Source organism: Spinacia oleracea, chromosome 3, assembly GCF_020520425.1.
Source record: "Spinacia oleracea cultivar Varoflay chromosome 3, BTI_SOV_V1, whole genome shotgun sequence".
Lineage (NCBI taxonomy): Eukaryota > Viridiplantae > Streptophyta > Magnoliopsida > Caryophyllales > Amaranthaceae > Spinacia > Spinacia oleracea.
Window position 1 is genome coordinate 157,945,396 of NC_079489.1, and position 24,473 is coordinate 157,969,868.

Below are 24,473 nucleotides of genomic sequence, written 5' to 3' on the forward strand. Positions count from 1 at the left end.
AATGAGATCTAATTGGAAATTAACTGACATAATCACAGAATGTCAGTGCACATGGAAATAATCTATAAGAAGAACAAACAATGACAACAACAACAACGAAATATATGACTCTTTGTCTACACAGACAAACAAAAATAAATCCATTAGTTACACTCCAACAATGATGAAAAATCATAGGAAGTGATCATAGGCATCTTCTTATTATGTTATATGGACAACTTCCTCAGATAACACACAAATATGAGCTAAAATAACATTATACAAGATTGAAAAAAGATATTAGATTTAGAGGCTAAACAATCTATAAGAACACACAAACAATGACAAGAACAAAAACATATATGACTCTTTGTCTACAAAGACAAACAAAAATACATCCATTAGTTACACTCCAACAATGATGAAAAATCACAGGAAGTGATCACAGGCATCTTCTTATTATGTTATATGGACAACTTCCTCAGATAACACACAAATTGAGCTAAAATAAAATTATACAAGATTGAAAAAAAGGTATTAAATTTAAGAGGCTAAACAAATTTACCCGGATAGAACCACCACCAACACAAAAAACCCAATCACCAGAAACAGTTTCTTGAGCAGAGAATCTTGCCGGAGACCCGGACCGCGGTGATCATACCCTTGACTATGATGATGATGGTGCATCCCATGAACAGGTGGCTGTGGATAATAAGGAAAACCATGTGCAGTCCCATACATTGGATTATGAGGAAACCCATTAAACTGGAAACTCATCAACGAAGGCAAAAGTCCACCAAATCCAGCAGACATAGTCATATTCCCAATCCTAGCAGTAGCCATTGGCATAAACCCACCAAACAACCCGAACCCGAGATTCGACAAGTACCCCTGGTCGGGCCCCGGCGGCGGCGGAGCGGTTTCAGGGCGTTGACCGGAAGGGCGGTTAGGGATATCAACACCGGGAATTGGCCGCGATCTAGGGTCAGTATTCGATTTGCCTCTACCATAGAGAGGGACAAGTTTATCTTCTTGAACCAGAGCTTTACAAACTGGGCATTCGTGTGATTGGGAGTGGAAACGAAGCCATTTGTATAAACATGGCCAACAATAGAGATGACCACATAGGGTTACGATTGGGTCTTGTGCTAATTCGAAGCATATATTACACTCGAAATCACCGGAATCGTTGTTTGCTCCTCCTCCTCCTCCTTCGTTGTTGTTATTCGAGCTCGATTCGGCTTTCATGGATTCCTCGAACATACTCGACATCGGTTAAAACCCTAATTGATTAAATTACGCGGATTTGGAAATAAAATTCACGGATTTTTCTGTTGCGACACCTGCAGATTGAATTGGATCGGAGATTTCAATGTGATTGGAATCGAGAAAACCGTAATTTGATTACAAAATTTTACAAAATATAATAAAAAAAAGAAGAATTAGAAGATGAACACTGATAAGGTTTACTTAGAAGGAAGAGAGAGAAAAACTAACCAGATGAATTTGTAGAATGGTGGGAGCATGAATTTGATGGAGCAGGAAAATACGGGAATCTAATCTATCTAGTATATATATAAAGGAGATATATTTGCTGAAATATTAGAGCGTCACGTATGATTACTAATAATTTCGTCAATGAAAAATAAGATTTTTAATTTATTTTTGAATTAAAAAAATCAAGTGCCATATAGATAATTAATTAGGTGTCATATAGATATTTCAATTAATTAATTACTAATATGTACAACTCCATCCAAAATCAAACACTCTAATAATTAAAAAATAAATCTAAAATAAAATTTTACCCAAAATCAAACACTAATCTAAAATAAATTTCAATCCAAAATAAAACACTAATCTAAAATTAAATTCAATCAAAAATCAAACACTAATCCAATATTAAAGTGCCACGTAGGAAATCTAATGGTTTTGGCGAATGAAAAATAAAATTTCAAAATTATTTATGAATTAAAAAGTCGAGTGTCACGTAAATAAATCATTAGGTTACACGTAGATATTTTTATTAATTAATTACGAATACTACGTATCAACCACTCTAACAATTAAAAATATAAAATATAAAATGAAAATCAATCCAACATCAAACACTTATCTAATATATATAATAATTTTATTTTAACTTAACAATTTAATAGAATCCGTGCATCGCACGGGCTAAAATCTAGTTGTTTATATTGCTACTAGTTTAGGGCCCGTGCAACGCACGGCTACTACTAACTAATTTATTATTCTAATAGTAACTAAAAGACTTGTGATATTAGGAAAACTTGAAAGTAAAAATGATATATGGAAAAGTATAAATTCAAAGTTGTGTAAAAAAAATATTCAAATTTGCATATTACTTTACAAAGTTAAAAATTATAGTCGTTTACTTGTATGTAGAACGATCTAACAACGTTAACCAAACCCGAATGACTCAAGACTAATTTTCGAAAAGACCCGAGCATAACCGAGTTAGTCAAATACAACATATTTTGAAATGAGTAAAATTTTAAAAAATAAACTTATATGTTAGTCTACTTACCATGTATTATTATTTTAATTAACATTCTTACTTACCAGTTACCATGTATTATATTATTAATAGTAAACTAACATTAGAAGTTCATTTATCAATGTTTTTTATATTTTTTATCGGATAAAAAAGTTATAATAATACATAAATAAAATTATATCATAAAGGAAAAAATAATATTGATTTAGCTTTCCTCCAATAATATATTATGCAGTACCTATCTATGCTAATTAAAATATATTTTTATCTTAGTTTCCTAAAATAACGTAATTTAATTTACTTATTTTAAATTAAAAAAATAAAAAATATTTTGACGGAAAAAAATCGCACCAGAAAATGACACATGTCATTCCTGGTGTCTCTTTTAGTATAAAGTAATATATGTGAATACGAGTCAAAGACTCACAGTTGAATTAGGAAAAACTAAATAAAAATAAAAATAATAATAATAATAATATAATAATGTGGAAAAATCCCTATGAACTTTCAAGTCTAGGTTTCGGGTTCGGATTCGGGTTATCTTGGTTTTGGGTCATGATTATCACGGGTCAAGTTAGTCAACTGAGCTCATGTTGGGTTTAGTCCAATTGATTTTCGTTCAAGTCATGTCGGATTGTTTTCCGTTTTCAGTAGGTTGTATTCGAATCGAACATATTCAGATAGTGTTCAATTTCGGGTCAGGTTTTATCGAGTCGGGTTTTAATCGAGCTTGGAGCAGTTGATTTTGGGGCAATTCGAGTTTTGAATCAAATAATTAGTGTGTCGGCTACATTCCAATCTAGTTCAATCTCGGACACGAGTTAAAACTGGACCCAGTAATTGTCGGGTTTGGTTCAATTTCGGATATGGATTTGATGGAGCGGAAAAATACTGGAATTGCTCATATTAGGTTGCCATGTAAATACAAGTTATAGTTGAATTTGGAAAGCTAAATAAAATAAATAATAATGTGGAAAGATCCCTAGAAAGTAGGAACCTCTAACAGAGTCTTAGTTGACACAATTTTACATTTAAGTGTATGTTTGGTATGTAAATTTTTTGAGTGAGAAACGGATTCAGATAATCGTTTACGTTATAAGTTATTTGGTTTGGAGTATGCAGTAACCGTTACCGTTATCCAGGGGTAATTTATTCCCCTACTTTGTTACTGCTCTACAGTCCACGGTAACGGTTATCGTTTCCCCTCAAACAACAATTGCACTGCCTCCTTTTTCTCTCCATTTTCTTCTTTCTCCCTTCTCCCCTTTCTCTTCTTTGAGATTACTCCCACATTCAATTGAATCTCCCAAGATTTCAACGTTTCTGTAAATTTCTACTTGTACTGTTTTCATAATTTATGAATTTTGTTCTTTCAATCTAATTTTCGAATTTAATCAACCCTAATTTTAATTTGGTCGTTGTGCTTCAACTATGTTCTTATTTTCATCGATGTTTTTCTGGTCTTTGGTTATTATTGGTGTTTTCGTTGATAATTGTTCATGTATTGTTGAATTTTAAGTGAAATTTCACTATTTTATTGGGTTGTTCAATATTTTCTATATTACATGCCACATGTTTGATGAAATGCTCAAAAGAGTTAGATGATTTTTTTTGGAGAAGTTGTATTTGATAGTGTTCATGAAAGAGATAATTAAAGAACCGGAACATGTTGCTGCATATTGCTAGGCTACATGCACGAAATGACACTCAATTGGAAGGCAATAATGTTATGAAAATGCTGACTGTTGGCCATACTTTCTTGTGTCCTCTTCCCCTTTATCATTATAGGCAATTGCATCTATGATTATGTTGACAATGGTTTCTATGCACAATGTATCATAAGTGATTCCTTTCCTTATTACTTACCAAACATTAAGTAAGTTAATCGTACTCAAGTGATTCATTTGCTATGATATACTCCCTCCGTCCCTTAATACTCACACCGGTTTGACCGGTGCGGAGTTTAAGATATTTGAATTGACTTATTAATTTAATGGGTGTTAGTTGATAGTAGGATATTTTTTTAATATAGTTAGTGGGAAATGTATAAGAGGTGGGGAGTTGTGAGTGGGGTGTGCATTTTTAAATAATTTTTGTAGGGAATAGGGGTGTAGGTGGGGTTATTAAGTAAGTGTGAGAAATAATATAATACTAGTGTGTGCTCCAGGCGATGCCCCGGTTACAATGTTGGATAATATACGAAATTTTTACGCATTGTTTACATGTGTTGCGTATGCGAGTTTGAACTCTTTTTAATAACTATTCGGAGATCGTATATTTTATTTGGATGTGATGTATTGTATGTAGTACGTATCAATTTTCAGTAATAGTGTTCTTCCCTTTTTGGGTTGTTAATTAATATTTGTAAATCAGGTCGAATATCTAATAAATGTTTTGTGTATATATGCTAACACAACTGTTGACTAATTAATGAAAAAACGTTTTCTATTATAAGTAGAAAACGGACAAATTAAAAATACAATCTTTATTCAAAACCAATTTCAATAATGGTAATAAAATTAAATTTTCTTGTAATCACTATTTGGTGAATTAGAAAATTAATAACATAAGCCATGTGAAAAAATAGTGTAAATACACGTACATAATCCTATCCCACTTAAATATAATTGAATATAGTTAAAAGACATAAATAATAGCTAAGATGGTAAGATTTCTACTATATTTCTTGTTGGTTCCATGTTCGAACCCTAACAAAAACATTTTGTGTATCAATATAGAAAAAACACGTCCTCCATGTCATTGTTGATGTGGCGCCTTGTCATGTTTAGGAAAGGTGGCACATGGCGGCGTGACATGATTTGCCATGGAGATTTAATAATAGTATAGATTGGTATAAATTTCCATTTATAGAAGCGGTGCAAGTATTAAGGGACGACCCGAAAAGGAAAGCGGTGCGAGTATTAAGGGACGGAGGGAGTACCAAACAACCAATAATGGAAATAGTTAACATTACCCTTTCCCTTTCTTATTTGTTTCCATTCCACTCCCTTTTCAACCTTCATACCAAACACCCCCTAAGACTGTTATGTCTTTTGACGGATTTTGTTATTTACGGATAATGAGATTACGGTCATGTGAGATCTTGTTAAATTCGTCTTGATAAACACTTTTGTAAAGTATATAATTTTTTTCTTTTACGTAATTAATATTAATTATAGAAAATGCGCATTGTCAAATGTAACTAAATACTCCGTAAGAACTAAGGAAGTAATATCAGAACAATTTTGATGGTTAGCTACAAGGTGGTGTAGCTAAATTTGCCACATAAAATTTATAATTACCATGTTTTTAAGCTACAAAGTTTGTCATCGGTTGGCTACAATTAAAGATGGTCGTGGGCCGCACCGGGCCGTGCTTCGGGTCGAGCCCACAGGTCGTGGGCCTAAATGGGTCGGCCCCACATTGTTTGGTGTTGGGTCGGGCCGAAAAGTTAAATAAGGGCTCAGGCTCGGCCCAAGCCCACGGGCTTTCGTGCTGCGTCGAGTCGTGTTGTACATTGTCATGCTTTTTCCAAAAAATTAAGGCACAGGACCGGCCCACGGCCAACGACTTCGTGCCCGTGTCGGGCCATGCTTTTTCGTGCTCGTGTCGCGCCGGGCTTTCATCTTTGGCTATAATACCTTGTAGCTCTCTATACTATTTTATTTAATTATAATTTTTTGTTATTTTACGTTTTCCTTTTCTTTTCTCCAACTACCTAACATGAGAAAAAATATTTTAATTTGCATACATAATTCACGTACTAAATATTGGCTAACTGCTCATATATTTTTATTTTTTATGATAAGTTTCTTTCTATAACCATTAAAGTAGAGGCGGAGATAGGGGGGCGGGTGGGGGCGGCCGCCCCCCCAACAATTTTAAAAAAACAGTTATATATAGTAATAAATACTAAAATATATCACTAAATGGTACTTATCGCAATGGTTATTTCTAGTTTAATTCATGTGTACTCCTTGGTTTAGAGTTCGAATCCTAATACCATACATTTTTTTTTAAAAGTTTCATTTTTTTTTCCTCGCCCCCCCTTATTTTTTAGTTCCATTTTTTTTTTCTCGCCCCCTCAACATTGAATTCCTGGCTCCGCCATTGCATTAAAGTTGTTCTCATGTACGCGGAGGAAAGAAAAGTTCGAGACACTCATCACTCATCAATGGCTCAAAGCCAATATAATTTTTAGTGGGCTTTCTTATCCCGAAAGATGAGTCATTGGGCCAAGGCTAGTGTTCAAAAATAACTTCAAACCTTCAATGTGAGTATAATTGGGCTTGGGTTTCAGAAAGTCAAGGGTTCAATATTCCATATGACAATTTAGCGTAAACTTTCTATGGGCGTGTTCGGCGGTAGCGTTTGAGGTAGTGGGTAGCGTTTTGACATAGTCAAGACGCTACTTGTAAAATTTGTAAGTGTTTGGTAAAGTAGCGATTTAGGTAGCGGTTAGCGGTTGAGGTAGCGGTTGGGTAGCTTTTGTCAAACGTTAAAACTAGTAGCGTTTAAGGTAGCGGGTAGCGTTTGACAAATTTATAATAAAGTTTTAAATAATATTCTTGCTTTTATTTTTATTTTTATAATATCCACCGCTACTTTTACCGAACACTCATATTAGTTACCGCTACTTTGACAGCTAACCGCTACCCGCTACTATTCACCGCTCCTCGCTACTTTAACCGCTACCCGCTACTCAACCGCTAACCGCTACCCGCTACCGCTAATATTGCCGAACAGGGCCTATATCTATAACTAGACCTGTCAAACGAGTTGGGTGTATCGGGTTTGGTTCGAGTAAAATTTAGACTTATTTCGACTTTAAAAAATTGTACGAAGTATATTACAACGACATGCGTGAGAGGTTTTGTACAGTGTAAAATCTTCTCAACGGTGGTGATTTTAACGAGTGAACATTTATTTGATTCGATTTATTATGTATATCTAGATTCATATCTATCTATCTATCTATACTAAATATTAAAAGGCGTTTAAAAAAAAGTTTATGTGACACGTGGCGCATTTCTTATGGGTGGTTCGCTCCATGTAATCTTCATATACATTAAAAAAATATCAAACATGGTTTACATAAGGTTTGAACCCTTGACCTTGAGTTTAAACAATAAAACATTCACCACTAAGCTATTATATATGTTCAATTTATGATTGCAAAAAAAACATATAAGTAAATGTGAATATTGCCCGGGCCCAAAAACTAGTTTCTTTGTTAAATGTTGTATGACTATTTTATTCAACTCTGCTATCTGTTTTGTATATTGGGGATTAAAAATGGAGAATAGGCAATATGAAATTCTCATGTTTGTTTGGTTTGTGTCCATCTTTCTTCAATTATATCTTCACGACGGATGCGATCCAACTCTGAGAAACTAATATCTTTTTCACCTTTAACATCTGGTCTAAATCTTTATTTACAAACCAATCTACAACTCGATTACCTTCTCTATATCTCATTAACTTTCGCCTTTTGGCATTCTTTAACAATGTGCACCCAATCACCCCTATACAATTCAACACTTCTAGAAGTCAATTCCCATTCTTCTTGCTTAAGTATCCACTTGGAAGACTAGTTTCGCCATTCCCATTCTTCTAGCTAGTCCAAGACCATACTCCACCGTCTTATACGTTCACATTCACAAATGAAGAAATATGCGCCATTATTGTCTCACCATTGCGTGTGTCCTTTTGAGAGTAAACTATCTTATTAAGGATGCGTTTTATTCACCTGATTTTCATTTATTTTTTCTGAAATTATCTAAAGTGAAATCACCTGAACATAACTGAACTTAGTAGAACTTATCAAAACTTATTTTAGTTATAAATTATACTTAGTTAACCTTTATTTTTTCTGAACTTATCTTAACTGAACTTATCTGAACCTAACTGAATTCATCTGAACTTACCTGAACTTATATTTCCTGAAATAAGTGGAAATAAGGGGAGAGCCTTAACTTTAATTGTATCCGGTGTACGTTAATATTATAAGATGATTATAAAGTTACTCGATACAATGTAAACGTTATTTATTTACTAGTAATGAAATTCCCCTTTAAAATCACTCATATTTTAACCACGTAACATGTAAAAAGTGTATCCATATAAAATTATTACAACCAATTGTTTGTTGGTGCGGTAGTGATTGAGACTAAAATTGTTAGGGAGGACCCCTTGTTCGATCTCCCGCAACAACAATTGAGAGGAGACTGTAACCTATCAATCCAGAACCCGCCCCAAATCCGGATTAGTCATAAGGATGAACTAGTTGCTAACACACACAAAAAAAAAAAAAAATTATTGCACCGAAGGTCCTCACTCCCTTGTTGTTTAATGTTTATCTTTAGCCTATAATCCCTACACATACTCAAATCTTCTTTTCTAACCATAACTTTTTCGATCACTATTAAAAACAAAACATGTATAATAAATAATTAACACATCCACCACTTGCATTGTTATTATAAGATAATCAAATCACATTCCTTAATGCATATTCTCTTCACCTGATATGATCTGATTATTCTAGTTTTAGGTCTGATTATTTTCTGCGATTGTTTTTGCTTTTTCTGATCTGATGTGGTCTGATTTTTCTAGTTCCAGGTCTGGTTTGGTCTAATTGTTTTCCGTGAATGTTTTTTGCCTTTTCTAATCTGATGTGGTCTGATTTTTCTGTCTTATTATGATCAGATTTTTCTAGTTTTAGGTATGGTTTGGTCTAATTGTTTTCCGTGAATGTTTTTTGCCTTTTTTAATCTGATGTGGTCTGATTTTCTGATCTAGTCTGATCTGATTTTTCTAGTTTCATGTCTGATTTGATTTGATTGTATTCCTTAAATGTTTTTTGATTTTCCTAAGATAATGTGGTCTAATTTTTTTTGATCTAGTCCGATCTGATTTTTCTGAAATAAAGTGAAATAAACAAATAAACTTTCTTTTGCTCCTTAACGTCATCCTCGACCTCCCTCGCTTTCTCATTTTCACTTTTCCTAAAACAAAAGAAATAATAATAAAAAAATCATTATTATTTGTCTTCCTACCCACTTAAATTCCTCCACGTGTACCCTTTTCACACCTTTGTATAACCCGGTTCAACTAGTTATCTCCGCTCCACACCAACCATCCCCTTTTCCGGTTTTCCCCCACCCGATTTCCTCGTCTTCCCCTCTTTTCTCTCTCCTCCCTGCACATTCACTCTGTTCCCAAACAAAAAACCAAAATTCATGAGAGAGAAAATCATTCTCATCAAAACAAAATCACTCTATTAAAACCCAAAATCAAAACAAAAATCCAACTGATTTTGATCTATTTATCCTTTCCTATCCATTACAATATCAATTTCAAATCAATTTATTCCGAGGTTGACGACGATGACAACAATGGCGACGACGACGGCGATGGTAAAGAAACCGATCAAATACATAACATACTACCTATCAGAACACCCATCAGTAATAAACTTCCGATGGAGCGCATCCCTTTCATGGGGGTCAACATGGTCATTTCTCTTCACCTCAATCTCTCTCTACCTAATTCTCTCTCTCCTCCTCCACCTCCTCCTCTGCTTACTCCTCCCCCGCCGCCGCCCCATCCCACTCGGCCCGATCCCAGCTCTCCATTCCCTTTCCATGGCGTTAATCTCCTTCACAATCTTCTCCGGCATCTTCCTCTCCGCCGCCGCCGAGATCCGCGACACACGGTGGTTCTGGCGACGGTCTAAAACAACACCCATTCAATGGCTCCTTTGTTTCCCCCTCGGTACTCGTCCTTCGGGTCGGGTTTTCTTCTGGTCGTACGTTTTCTACCTATCTCGATTCCTCCACCTCTTTCGAACCTTCTTCTCCTTGCTCCGCCACCGTAAACTCCCTTTGCACCACCTCCTCAACCACTCCATCCTCATCTTCTCCTCCTTCCTCTGGCTTGAATTCTCGCAGTCGTTTCAAGTTTTATCCATCATTTTCACCACCCTTGTCTCCTCCATTGTATACGGGTACAGATTCTGGACTTCAATCGGGTTACCCGGTGCTTGTTTCCCCTTCGTCTTAAATTGCCAGATTGTTCTTCTTGGGTGTAATCTGATCTGCCATGTGGGTGTTCTGTTGATGCATTTTTTCAAAGGTGGGTGTAACGGGATTGGTGCTTGGGGTTTTAATTCTGTTTTGAATACCGCCATTTTATCCCTTTTCTTGAACTTTTATGTCAAGAGTTATATCAGAAACAATAATAATGATGATGATGGAAACGGCGGCGGAGACGGCGGTGGTGGCGGCGGTGAGTTGGAAAAGGTCAAGGATCTTTAATAAACGGTGACGATTATGAGTTTGTGTAATTACATGTCCCTATTTATGTGTGACTTTTGTGTATATAAAAGTTTTAGTATGATGAGGTATATAAAATATGTGTATGTTAGTATGATGAGTTTTCACGTTTTTACCATAGTTGTGTAAATTCATTGTAAGTTTAGAGGTTCATAACTTTATAATGAGTATTGATTTGCTTTAGCAATCGATTATATTGTATAGTAAATTCAGTTTGTTTAGCGATAGCACTAATATGAGTTCAGATAAGTTGATTTCAGCTGAATCAAACACGGTTTAGAGGTTCATAAAATCATTATAAATTTATAAGTTTAGAGGTTCATAAAATCATAATGATTGACTATTGATTTGCTTTAGCAATCGATCATATTGTATAGAAAGTTCAGTTTGTTTAGCGATAGTGCTAATATGAGTTCAAGTAAGTTAATTTCAGCTGAATCAAACACGGTTAAGAGGTTCATAAAATCATTGTAAGTTTAGAGGTTTATAAAATCATAATGATTGACTATTGATTTGCTTTAGCAATAGTTCATATTGTATAGAAAGTTCAGTTTGTTTAGCGATAGTACTAATATGAGTTCAGATAACTTAATTTCAGCTGAATCAAACACCGTTTAGAGGTTCATAAAATCATTGTAAGTTTAGAGGTTTATAAAATCATAATGATTGACTATTGATTTGCTTTAGCAAAATCGATCATATCTATACTATATATTAAAAGGCGTTTATAAAATAGCATACGTGGCACGTGGCGCTCTGTTTATGGGTCGTTCGCTCCAGTAAGCTTTATATACATTAAAAAAAATGTCAAATGTGATTAGCATAAGGTTTGAACTCTTGATCTTGAGTTTAAACAATAAAGCTTTTACCACCAAGCTATTAAATATTTCATGTTATCATTGCAAAGAAAGTTATATATAAGTAAATGTGAATGTTGTTAACGTAGTAACCCGGGGCATCGCCCGGGCCCAAAAACTAGTTGTATAGAAAATTCAGTTTGTTTAGCGATAGCACTAATATGAGTTCAGATAAGTTGATTTCAGCTGAATCAAACACCGTTTAGAGGTTCATAAAATCATTGTAAGTTTAGAGGTTTATAAAATCATAATGATCGACTATTGATTTGCTTTAGCAATCGATCATAATGTATTAGTAAATTCAGTTTGTTTAGCGATAGCGATAATATGAGTTCAGATAGGTTAATTTCACCTGAATCAAATACGGTTTAGAGGTTCATAAAATCATTGTAAGTTTAGAGGTTTATAAAATCATAATGATTGAATATTGGTTTGCTTTAGCAATCGATCATAATGTATAGAAAATTTAGTTTGTTTAGCGATAGTACTAATATGAGTTCAGATAAGTTAATTTCAGCTGAATCAAACACCGTTTAGAGGTTCATAAAATCATTGTAAGTTTAGAGGTTTATAAAATCATAATGATTGACTATTGATTTGCTTTAGCAATCGATCATAATGTATATAAAATTCAGTTTGTTTAGCGATAACACTAATATGAGTTCAGATAAGTTAATTTCAGTTGAATTAAACACGGTTTAGAGGTTCGTAAAATTATTGTAAGTTTAGAGGTTCATAAAATCATAATGACTATTGATTTGCTTTAGCAATCGATCATATTGTATAGAAAATTGAGTTTGGTTCGCGATAGCGTTAATATAAGTTTAGATAAGTTAATTTCAGTTGAATTAAACACGCTCTATCTAAGAACTAAAACAAATGTTTAGGAAGTGGAAGTTTTATTCTAGTAATTTTTACAAAGTGAAGGAAATTGCTTATATGTTTAGACAAGAAGGGCTTCCTTAGGGGGGAGTTGGACAATGGTTTGGATTATACCAAAAACAGGAAACAAAACGAGTATATTCATGTTCCCTTTCACTTTCGTGTTCAACCATACTATGAAGTATTGTATAAAAATATGGAATTTTGTTTAAAGTGGTATACACATGCCACTGAGATATCGAAAATTATTATGTTTTGCTATATTCAACTTATTTTAACTTATTTTAAAATAAATAAATTCATATAATATAAGTTCATAAGAAAATAATTTTTTTTTTTAAAGGTAAAAATTAGTTCATTAATAAAATAGTCATACGACATCTACAATAGAAATCAAAACTAACAAATACAAAACAATTTGGATCAAACGAAATTCTAATCCGGCAAAACCACGATCGTTGTGGATGAGATATGACAATGATGAATACCCTCTACCGCTTGATAAAAAAACTACTCAACCCTAACTCTACCGCTAACTGATACCTCGCCAAACTCTTACAAATTTTACAAATAGCGTTTTGACTCAATCAAAGCGCTACCCGCTATCTCAAAATCTACCGCCGAACAGGATCTTAGATGATTTTGATTTCATTCCACAAACAAAATAGTCTATGTTGCGGGCATCTTGTAACTTTGTATTCCGTACTACATTGAATAATATGAATATAGTCAGAAAAGTGATCATCAATAAGAATGAGCATCTAGCAGAAATTAAAGATTATTCCATAGTGTAATAATAATAAAATAATGAGTTAATTACTACACCGTAGTCTTTTTCAGTATTTATGTGTTAGTTGCGGAAATATCTTGTGAGTTGTTAACACTTGCTTCCCACGGGGAACAACTGAATTAATAGCCTCATGACTCTCATCTACCAATATCTTGTTCATAATGAATCATATACGAAGTATATATCTTCGATGTAAATAAATAAAATAATAGTTGTTATCCCACTTTATTGGACTAACGACATAACTGCTTTGACGTCTGATATTGTCGTGCCATCCAGGTATCATCGTGTCGCAGGTGGCGTCGTGTCAAGTGAGCCTGTCGAGTGAAGCGACAGGCGACAAAGCCTGGGCGACGTAAGACCAGCGACAAGGCTCTGGCGACAAAGAGGAGATAGGTCAAGTTCCAAGCCCAGAAGCCCAACATGGGCCGCGCCGTCATAAGATGGGAAGAGGTCCAAGCTTTGACCGAAGATTAGGGAGTTTGTTGAAGACGTGAGCAACGGCCAAGGAGGAATCCCTATCTTCCAGGGATCTTCCCAACCAATAGAACCGTTAGCATTTGGCATATAAAAGCATAAAGAACGGCGTGATGAAGACACATTCACTCAAGCACTTAAACTCTTAAGCTATCAATTGTCTTTAACGTTCATCATTGTACTTTAGATCTTCGATATCAATTCCCAGAAAAGAAGAGCATAAACAATCATATAGAATACTTAGTGGATTGATAGCCTCATAGCTATCCGCGGTTTTTTACCTTATTCCTGGGTTTTCCGCGTCAACACTTCTCGGTGTCGTGTCTCCTTTATTTGTGTTATTAATTCTTTGCTTAGTTAGTGTCGATCCTAGCCGAAAGTCGTCTCCATACGAATTTTGGCATAAACAGTTTGGCGCCGTCTGTGGGGACATTAACTAGGTTTTACACAAAAGCACCCCTGTCACCATGGCTACTGGAAAGATGACGATCGCAGAGATGAAAGCGGCTTACGAGAAAGCCCAAGCCGAGCTAGCCCAAGAGAGGGAATCCAATGAAACCCTCCAGAAAGAGCTCGAATCTGTGAAGAGCAACAAGCACCAGTCCCGCTACAAAGGTGGGAAGCCGAAAAAGCTAACGTTCGAGATGCCCGATGACTTTGAAGATGTGACCGACGATGAGGAGGAGACCCGTGAGGAAGAAGACAAAGAAGCTCCCGATCCGGTGACCCAACGCCTGAACAAGATGGATGCACGCATGACGAAACACTATTCCCGCCTGATGAAGTTAATGACCAGGTTCCCCGGGGCACCTACACCAGTGGAGACCGAGCCGACCGACGGGTATGCAGCGTCGCCGTTCTGCGAAGCGATCGCTAGAGTGACAGTTCCGCACACACTCCGGCTCCCAATCTGGACCACCCTGTACGACGGGACGTCCGACCCCTATAGGCACGTCAACTTCTACAAGCAGCGCATGTGGCAGATCGGGATTCCGCACGACCTAGTGGAACCTGTTATGTGCAAATCTTTCGGCGGCACCCTTGATGGAGCAGCTTTGGAATGGCTCACGAACGTCCCCCCCAGATCCATCTCCTGTTTGTCCGATCTCATCAACGCCTTCTACCAACAATTCGCCAGCAGTCGCCAGTTAGAAAAGCAAACCAGTGATCTCTATCGGTTGGTTCAAGGGCCAACCGAGTCGGTACGCGATTATTTTAACCGTTTTAACTGTGAAAAAATTGGTATAAAAAATTGTGATGTCAGGACCGCTATTGAGGCATTCAAGAGAGGCCTCATCCCCAATTCGGAGCTATACCGGGAAATAACCAAATACCCCTGTGCAACTTTCGAAGAGGTGCGATCAAGGGCCACCGCCCAGATGCGAATCGAAGACGACGAGGTTATCCGAACAGCATCTCAACGATCGATAGGGGGCAGCAGCGACAGAAGATCGTACACCCCGAGGAACAACAATTGGCGACACCAACCATATGTTCGGCAAAACCAGGTACAAAATGTCAATCAGTATTATGATACTAACAATGTTTACAGGAACGAGCGGGTCGAACACCCTAACATCTCCGACTACGGCTTCAACGTCGACATTGGAGGTGTGGTGAACGCCCTTCAAAATGTAGGTGGAACAGTCAGATGGCCCCGGAAGAACGACAGACCGGACTCCATGAAGGACATGAGCAAATGGTGCGACTTCCACCGCGACAACGGACACACAACCGAGGAATGCATATCCCTCAAAAAGGAAGTCGCATACCTCCTGAAACGGGGGCATCTAAAAGAATTATTGAGCGACAAGGGAAAAGAAACATTTTCCAAAGAGCAAACCACCCTGCCCGGCCCAACGACAAGCAGCGAGCGACCAGACCCACCACCGTTCAATAAAGTGCTAAAAAAATTAACAGGGGAGAATCTGAGACCGTAGAAGAGGGACAAACCGAAGACGAGGTCGCACTACACAGGTCCCTAACTGCAATGGCTATCACTTTCGACGACTCAGATTCTGTAGATACACAGCGGGAGCACCACGACGGGTTGGTAATATCGCTCCCAATAGGGAATGCATTGATCAAAAGGATACTGGTCGACAACGGAAGCTCAGCCAATGTACTGTTCTTGGAAGCACTACAAGAAATGGGATTAGAAGAGAAAAACATTGTAAGGAGATCAACAGTTCTGGTAGGGTTCAGTGGAGAAGCACTACGGACAGTAGGAGAGATATCGCTGCCTACATACGCAGAAGGCGTCAACATGATGACCAAGTTCAACGTCGTCGATTGTCCATCAGCATACAACGTCATCCTAGGACGACCATGGATCCACAAAATGAAGGCAGTGCCCTCAACATATCACCAATCAATCAAGTTCCCAACCAAGTGGGGGGTCATGGAAATCAAAGGGCAGCAAAGAGATGCGAAGAAATGTTATGAGACAGCACTGAAGCCATCCAAGTCACCCATCTAGCAATTACAGCCAGGGTCGACATCGGACGACCCCGACGACCAACAAATCGACGAGATAGTACTAGACCAGACAAAGCCAGACCAAGTCGTAAGGATCGGAGCCTCACTGCCTGACAACATCAAAAGTCAGATAGTGTCGTTCCTAAGAGAAAACTCAGACTGTTTCGCTTGGTCGCACGAGGACATGACGGGAATCAGCCCAGACGTGATCACCCACAAGCTCAACGTCGACCCCAGCTTCAGACCGGTAAAGCAGAAACGACGTAAGTTCGCTCCCGAAAGGAATAAAATCATAGACGAAGAAGTACAAAACTTGATAGATTCAGGGAAGATCAGAGAGGTCAAATATCCAGACTGGTTAGCAAACGTCGTCGTCGTCAGTAAAAAAAACGGAAAATGGAGAGTCTGCATCGACTTCACAGATATCAACAAAGCTTGCCCCAAGGACCCATTCCCTCTGCCGCACATCGACGCCCTGGTCGACGCCACAGCCGGACACGAGCTACTCACATTCATGGACGCCTACTCAGGATACAACCAAATCCTTATGCACCCAGACGACCAGGAAAAAAACGTCTTTTGTAACAGATAGAGGAATTTATTGTTATAAAGTCATGCCTTTTGGTCTTAAAAACGCAGGTGCGACATACCAAAGATTAGTCAACAAGATGTTTAAAGACCAACTCGGAGACACAATGGAAGTATACATTGACGACATGCTGGTAAAATCGAGGAAGGCTGACGATCACGTGGAACACTTACGACAATCCTTCGACATACTAAAAAAGTACGGTATGAAACTTAACCCGACTAAATGTTCTTTCGGAGTGTCCACAGGAAAATTCTTAGGTTACATCGTCACCCAACGAGGAATCGAGGCCAGCCCCGACCAAGTGCGAGCGATCATCAACATTCAATCCCCCAGGAACATAAAAGAGGTACAGCGCTTGACAGGAAGAGTGGCGGCACTAAACCGTTTTATATCACGGTCGTCGGACAAGTGTCGATTATTTTACGACGTCTTGCGCAAAAACAAGGGGTTTAACTGGTCCGACGACCACGAAGCAGCCTTGCAAAACCTCAAAAAATACATGATGTCGCCACCCCTCCTATCCAAGCCAAAAGAAGGAGAAGTCTTACAGCTCTATTTAGCCGTTAGCTCGACGGCCGTCAGCGCGGTCCTAGCTCGAGAAGACGAAGCACAACAACTACCCATTTATTACATCAGTAAGTCACTACTGGAAGCAGAGACCAGGTATTCCTCCCTCGAAAAACTCGTTTTAGCACTCGTTACCGCAGCCAAAAAACTAAGGCATTATTTTGAAACTCACCAAATAGTGGTGATGACTAACTATCCAATCAAGTCTGTGATGCGTAGGCCAGAACTGACAGGTCGAATGGAGAAGTGGACAATGGCACTAGGAAGGTTCGACATCAAGTATCAACCAAGGACGGCTGTAAAGTCGCAGGCTCTAGCAGATTTTGTGGCAGACTTCAGCCCCGACTTAGAGAGAATAGCAGACGACGAAGTCAAACTCATCAACAACATAGAAGAAATATGGACACTCTTCGTCGACGGCTCATCTAACTTTCGTGGTGCAGGTTTAGGCGTCGTACTAAAGTCGCCACAAGGGGACATGATAGCACATGCAATCTGCTACGACTTCAAGGCAACTAACAACGAAGCAGAATACGAGGCACTAATCGCCGGAATGACATTAGCTACGGAATTAGGGGCAAGCGGACTCAACATCTTCAGCGACTCACAACTAATCGTCAACCAGATTAACGGCAACTACGAAGCTAAAGACTTAAAAATGACCTTGTACCTCGAGAAAGCAAAAGAGTTAACTTCCAAATTCAAACCCTTTTCCATCAAACAAGTCCCAAGAGACCTAAACACGCAAGCCGACGCCCTTGCCAACCTAGGATCCGCACTCAGAAAATCACCATTCTCGACCATACCTCTAGTACACCTACTGTCGCCCGCCGTCGAAAAAGACATACCACAAGACGCCAGCCTCGTCCTATCAACCTCAAACACAGACAGCTGGACCAAACCCATCTTCGACTACCTAAAGCACGAAACTCTACCCGACGACAAACTAGACGCCAGAAAGGTACTTTTCAAAGCTTCACGATATGTTATTTTGCAGGACGTACTATTTAAGCGATCAGCGAACGGAATGTTGATGCGATGTGCCGAAGAAATCGAATGGGAAATACTATTGAAACAATACCACGAAGGAGAATGCGGAGGACACGAAGGAGGACGAAGCTTATCAACCAGAATCAAAAGAAATGGATACTATTGGCCAGCAATGCTTAAGGACGCCATGAGGTACGTATCCAAGTGCGACAAGTGCCAACGACACGCAGGTATGACACATAAACCATCCGAATTTTTGCACCCAACCCTAACTCCGTGGCCTTTCATGAAATGGGGGATGGACATCGTCGGCAAATTGCCCGTCGCCCTAGGACAAAAGGTCTTCATGTTAGCCCTAACAGATTATTTTTCCAAGTGGATAGAAGCAGGTGCATTCCAACAAGTAAGGGACAAAGAGGTATGCTCGTTCATATGGACTAACATAATATGCAGGTTCGGAATACCGTCAGAAATCATCTGCGACAACGGATCACAATTCATCAGCGACAAAACAAGAGCTTTCTGCAAAACATGGAACATCGAGCTAAAAACATCGACGCCCAGATACCCCCAAGCAAACGAACAGGCGGAATCCAGCAACAAAACGATCATCGCGTCGCTGAAGAAACGGTTGGACGACAAGAAGGGGCGATGGGCAGAAGAACTACCATCCATCCTATGGGCCAACAGGACGACGCCTAGGACGGCAACAGGACAGACTCCCTTCTCACTCGTTTACGGGTGCGAAGCAGTACTTCCCCCTGAAGTGACGTTGCCCAGTGCACGATATGGACTCATGACGCCGGAGCAAAACGACGTAGAACTCAGCGAAAACCTCGACAACACAGAAGATCTCAGGGAAGCAGCGTTGATAAGAATGGCGTCACAACAACAGATCGTGGCAAAATGCTTCAACAAAAATGTCAAAGTGAAGATGTTTAAAGAAGGAGATTGGGTACTGCGCAAAGTATTCCAAAACACGAAAGAATTAAACGCAGGTAAATTAGCACCAGCTTGGGAGGGACCGTACTTGATCGACAAAATCGCCGGAAAGGGGGCATACAGACTCATTTCCAAAGATGGCAAATCGGTCCCCCGAAGCTGGAACGCAACACATCTTAAACTTTACCATTTTTGAAATCTCGTCGTAACCAATTCTATCAGACATCGTATCGTCGTCTTTGTTTTTCTTTATCGTTTTATTTCCGTTTAAAAACCATTACTGACTTAAGCATCGGAGGGCCGTTGGCATCCCCAACGGCCAATCCTCCTAGCGACCCATGTTTTCTTTTGCAGAGTACAAGACACACGACGAATGATAGCCAGAAACAACGACGTACGACGCAAGACGAGAACACGAGAAACAGCGAAAAAACAGCACAGGTATGATTTTACACATCAGACGATCCAATACTTATTACTTGACAGTTCCACTTGGTTGCAAAGCATCTACTACACGACGGGGTAACCATAAGAAACAAACGACTAAGGAAAAGAAAAACAAATTTATCACAAACACCACACAACGCGCGACCCCAAAGGCCACGACTTTCACATCATCACGCGAAAACACAAACACACAAAATATCCAAACACCTCGCCGCCGCCATCGACGACGAGTAAAAACATCCAAAATGCAACAACAAAAACTAAAATATCCATACCACTAACTATTACGTAAAAACATCAACTAGCCATTACATATGTTCGTCTGGAAGAGGGGTCGAGACAACTTGATCCGATATCGGGGGCATGTCAACATTGACCGTCGTGTCTGCCAAGTCCACCTCGGGAGGGGCGACGACGGGAACATCTCCCTCGCCTTGCTCCATGGACGCTTCACCCTCTCGATCAACGGAAGAAACGTCTTCGACTAGAGGGGCGACATCGGCATCAGCTCCGTTAGTACCAGCAGTGTCGGCTTCCATCGCCAACTCATCCGCGTCCACCACCGGCACCGACAACTCCTCAAGGGTACCACCATTAGCAAGGTAGTCATACACCTCTTTTTGGCATGGCCAGAGGCTAACCTCCCCCTTCAAACACGAGAACATCATCTGCGCCCTCGTCCTCCACACAGCCAAAGCCTCGCAATCCTTAAACTCCTCCTGCAAAGCGTCGTATAAAATCCTTAACCCTTGCATTTCTTCCACGGTCGACGCCAACTCCCCCTTTACCCTTTCCAACTCCTTCGACGCGTCAGCAATCTGGTCGTCCTTGCCCTTTAATTGTTCGTCTTTCGACTTAACCGCCGCAGCAAGATCGACCAACTTCTTCTCAGAAGCCATCCACTTACCTTCCCAAGAAGTCGCCGCCTTCTTCGCCATAGCCACTTGGTTCTTCGAGGAGGTAAGCTCGTCGCACAGCAAGGAGCACTGCCTACGCACGGCCAAAGCAGCCTGTGACGCCTGTAAAGAAAAACATGTCACGAAAGCGACACACGACGCGCTTACAAATACTATGAACTGAATAAAATAACATAAATACACTTACCCGCAGGCTTAGTTCAGCAGCGTCCGACGCGACAGAAAGAGGTACGACCTCATGATAACGCTGATACGTCGAGGGCAATATCAAACGGTCTGCATGCGGCCAAACAACGGCATCTTCACCGTCGCCCAAGAAGTTCGGGGGCAGAGTGACAACAGTATCCTCGACGGAACCTTTGTCAGCAGGACGCTTCTTGGCCGACGCAGCAGGGGGCCTAGTCGCAGCAACAACAGTCGACGACACCTGAAACGGCCTCGGCGGCGACGACGACGATAGAGGATGAAAACCTTCACCCCCTATAACAACGGGCGTCTCAGGCGACGCACCTATCTTAGAATAACGAGGCACGAGAGGCATCGCCTGACCACCCTGCCCACCAGCATTACTGTTCGACCTCAACCGCTTCCTCGCTCGTTCCATCATCTCGCTCTGTGACATCCTCGACACTGGCTTAGACGACAGCGTATTCTCTTCAACAAACAAAGCGAGAAACCATCAAAAACACACCCCGCAGATAAACCAAGCATATAAGAAACCAAACCAAAAATACCTGATGTATTAGCCATCTCAAACTCTTCCTCTGATGCAGACGACGAATTCGCAACGACTTCCTCGAGTAAGTCCAACCTCCGTCGACGACGAACTAAGCAAATCGTCTCGTCTTCAGCCTCCTCCTCGTCAACGTCACCAACTTGACTCCCCTCTTGACTTCCCAAACGACCTCCGTCACGGCTGAACGATCTCTCCACGACAGAACAACCCAGAAACCTCAGACACTTATCGTGAGAGTCAGAGTTCAGACCAGCTAACGACGTATCAACAACTGCAAGACAAAGCCAAGTAAGACAACGTTCAGTAAAACATCATAAATCAAAAGTACAGAAACATAAAGTACCTTCCGTCGTCCACCCTTCCACTAATAAGTTTCCTACTTCTCCCAGAGACGCCTTATTCACATAAACAAAACGACTTTGCCAACCCCTATCATTTACAGCTAACCCGACACACAAATTCTTCTTCTTTTTCTTCGTCACCAAAGTATACCGACAACACTCCTTCAAGGATAAATCATAAACATGCATCAGATCAGCCAAGTCAAACGGTGTTCGCCAACCCGAAGTAACCCTATGCACTACAGTAAAAATACGCCAGATCTGGGGCATCAATTGGCCAGGGCTTAAATTGAACACCTCAACAAAAGATCTAGCCAAGGGTGTAAAAGGAAACAAAAACCCCAGAATAAAAGGGTACTCATACATAACCACATAACCCTCCGGGCAATCCTTGGCCTCATCCTCTTGACCAGGAATCCTCACTTCAGCCGACGGCGGCAGACCGGCGAGAGTTATAAAAGCCGCTAGATCCTCAACAGTAGAGTAGAACGGGTTGAGTGACTTGGCCCGACTAACCCCAACATCTTCCTAATCCTTAACCACGGTCGGCCTAGTTTTTGCCATCGCTCTACTAAAATCTACAAGAAAATCGAAGGAAATGATCGAAATTTTACCTGGGTATGGCTAAATCGAAGCAACGAAAGCAATTCCTCCCTTCCTTTTCTCTCTCTTGTTTTCAGATCTGGAAACTTCCTTCGAAAGATTCTAAGACACTTTATTTCATGTCGCGAAAAATTGGCATTTATTACTTCGAGAATCGGAACGGTTCCGTCCCACGAACTGGACGGTTGTAGACGGTTTACTTTTTGAATTTTGAATTGTTTCTTTTGCTTTGCATGCACTCCGCAAACTCACAATTGGGGGCAAACTGTTATCCCACTTTATTGGACTAACGACATAACTGCTTTGACGTCTGATATTGTCGTGCCATCCAGGTATCATCGTGTCGCAGGTGGCGTCGTGTCAAGTGAGCCTGTCGAGTGAAGCGACAGGCGACAAAGCCTGGGCGACGTAAGACCAGCGACAAGGCTCTGGCGACAAAGAGGAGATAGGTCAAGTTCCAAGCCCAGAAGCCCAACATGGGCCGCGCCGTCATAAGATGGGAAGAGGTCCAAGCTTTGACCGAAGATTAGGGAGTTTGTTGAAGACGTGAGCAACGGCCAAGGAGGAATCCCTATCTTCCAGGGATCTTCCCAACCAATAGAACCGTTAGCATTTGGCATATAAAAGCATAAAGAACGGCGTGATGAAGACACATTCACTCAAGCACTTAAACTCTTAAGCTATCAATTGTCTTTAACGTTCATCATTGTACTTTAGATCTTCGATATCAATTCCCAGAAAAGAAGAGCATAAACAATCATATAGAATACTTAGTGGATTGATAGCCTCATAGCTATCCGCGGTTTTTTACCTTATTCCTGGGTTTTCCGCGTCAACACTTCTCGGTGTCGTGTCTCCTTTATTTGTGTTATTAATTCTTTGCTTAGTTAGTGTCGATCCTAGCCGAAAGTCGTCTCCATACGAATTTTGGCATAAACAATAGTTATGTGCTTTAAATTATAAACTTTTATATAAGACGGTCTTACACAAAAATAATTGGCTAAGTACTATAACTAATTAGTTAACCAATATAATCAATTAGTTAAACAATTAAACTGATTTTTTCGGTAAGACGGTCTTACACAAAAGTTGCCAATTTTAAATTCATTAGATAAATATATAATCACAATTTATAAAGTAATGTAGTGCATTAATCCTATAAGTATATATGGTCTAATATGCAAATTAGTCGTTTACGTTTAAATTGGAGCAAATTAACTCCTTATGTTAGTACCATTTTACGTTTTAATTGGCGCAAATTAACTCTCTGTGTAGTTATCTTATCCCTAAACCAACGCCTTAAGGTGCAAATTAGGCGTGTTCTATTCACTAATTATTCCGAATTACCTGAACTTGTCTGATCTTATCAGAACTTATTACAACTCATCAAAACTTATTTTAATTATAAATTGTAATTGGGTAGATTTTTTCCCCTGATTTATCTTATTTAAACTTATATAAACTGTTTCGGGTGTGGAATGAGAACAGCTGACTGTGGGATACTGGATTCCTCTCGAGATTGCCGGTTGATATCTGCACAACAGAATGGATTAACTAGCCTCGGGGGTGGTTCGAGGATCCCCCCTCCGATGCTTAAGTAAGATTACTGAGAGATTAAGAGATGATTAAGAGATGATTAGAGAGTAAGAAAGAAGTGTGTTTAAGTGTTTGTGTACCTCATATCAATAAATGAGGTGCTCCTTATATAGACCAATCCAAGGGTACGATCTGGTAGGTCCCTTGTGGTTAGATAGCGACCTGTTGATAGTGACCCTTGGTTGGTTGTCTTCATGATAATGCCGGTAGGGGGTCTTGCAAATAATGCCGGTAGAGGATATTTACCTAAGATGACCAGATTACCTGCAGGTTAAGTTTACATACGGGGAGTTCTGCCGGTACCAGGTGGTGCCGGTAGGACACCCCGTACAACTAGCCCCCTCAGAGTAAGCGCATATATGACAATTGTTGCGCTTGCTCTGAGTTTAATGGGAAAAAATAAGTATTATTTTGATACCTGGTGG

At 39.6% G+C, this 24,473-nt stretch overlaps 3 protein-coding genes across 3 annotated transcripts; 2 read left to right on the top strand and 1 right to left on the bottom strand.

Annotated features, from left to right (window-relative positions):
• Positions 1-321: 321 nt before the first annotated feature.
• Positions 322-1,611, bottom strand: LOC110787472 (uncharacterized). Its single transcript, XM_021992095.2, has 2 exons — positions 1,477-1,611; positions 322-1,322 (listed from the first exon to the last, which is right to left on the bottom strand). The coding sequence occupies exon 2, from the start codon at positions 1,249-1,251 to the stop codon at positions 541-543; it is 711 nt and encodes a 236-aa protein (XP_021847787.2). The 5' UTR covers positions 1,252-1,322; positions 1,477-1,611; the 3' UTR covers positions 322-540.
• Positions 1,612-9,629: 8,018 nt separating this feature from the next.
• On the top strand, positions 9,630-11,020 carry LOC110787510 (elongation of fatty acids protein 3-like). Its single transcript, XM_021992144.2, has one exon. The coding sequence runs from the start codon at positions 9,886-9,888 to the stop codon at positions 10,813-10,815; it is 930 nt and encodes a 309-aa protein (XP_021847836.2). The 5' UTR covers positions 9,630-9,885; the 3' UTR covers positions 10,816-11,020.
• A 5,481-nt stretch (positions 11,021-16,501) lies between these two features.
• Positions 16,502-19,604, top strand: LOC130470211 (uncharacterized). Its single transcript, XM_056839855.1, has 3 exons — positions 16,502-16,697; positions 16,957-18,142; positions 18,920-19,604. Exons 1-3 carry the CDS (start codon positions 16,502-16,504, stop codon positions 19,602-19,604), a joined length of 2,067 nt encoding a protein of 688 aa, XP_056695833.1.
• The last annotated feature ends 4,869 nt before the right edge of the window (positions 19,605-24,473 follow it).

What these genes read in the sequence shown, in the direction of transcription:
- LOC110787472 (XM_021992095.2), bottom strand. Translation starts at nt 1,251, where the DNA reads ATGTCGAGTATGTTCGAGGAATCCATGAAAGCCGAATCGAGCTCGAAT.
- LOC130470211 (XM_056839855.1), top strand. Translation starts at nt 16,502, where the DNA reads ATGACGGGAATCAGCCCAGACGTGATCACCCACAAGCTCAACGTCGAC. An exon ending in AGCAAACGTCGTCGTCGTCA is followed by an intron (nt 16,698 to 16,956) that starts GTAAAAAAAACG and finishes TTAAAAACGCAG; the next exon opens with GTGCGACATACCAAAGATTA. An exon ending in AAAGACTTAAAAATGACCTT is followed by an intron (nt 18,143 to 18,919) that starts GTACCTCGAGAA and finishes CATAATATGCAG; the next exon opens with GTTCGGAATACCGTCAGAAA.
- LOC110787510 (XM_021992144.2), top strand. Translation starts at nt 9,886, where the DNA reads ATGACAACAATGGCGACGACGACGGCGATGGTAAAGAAACCGATCAAA.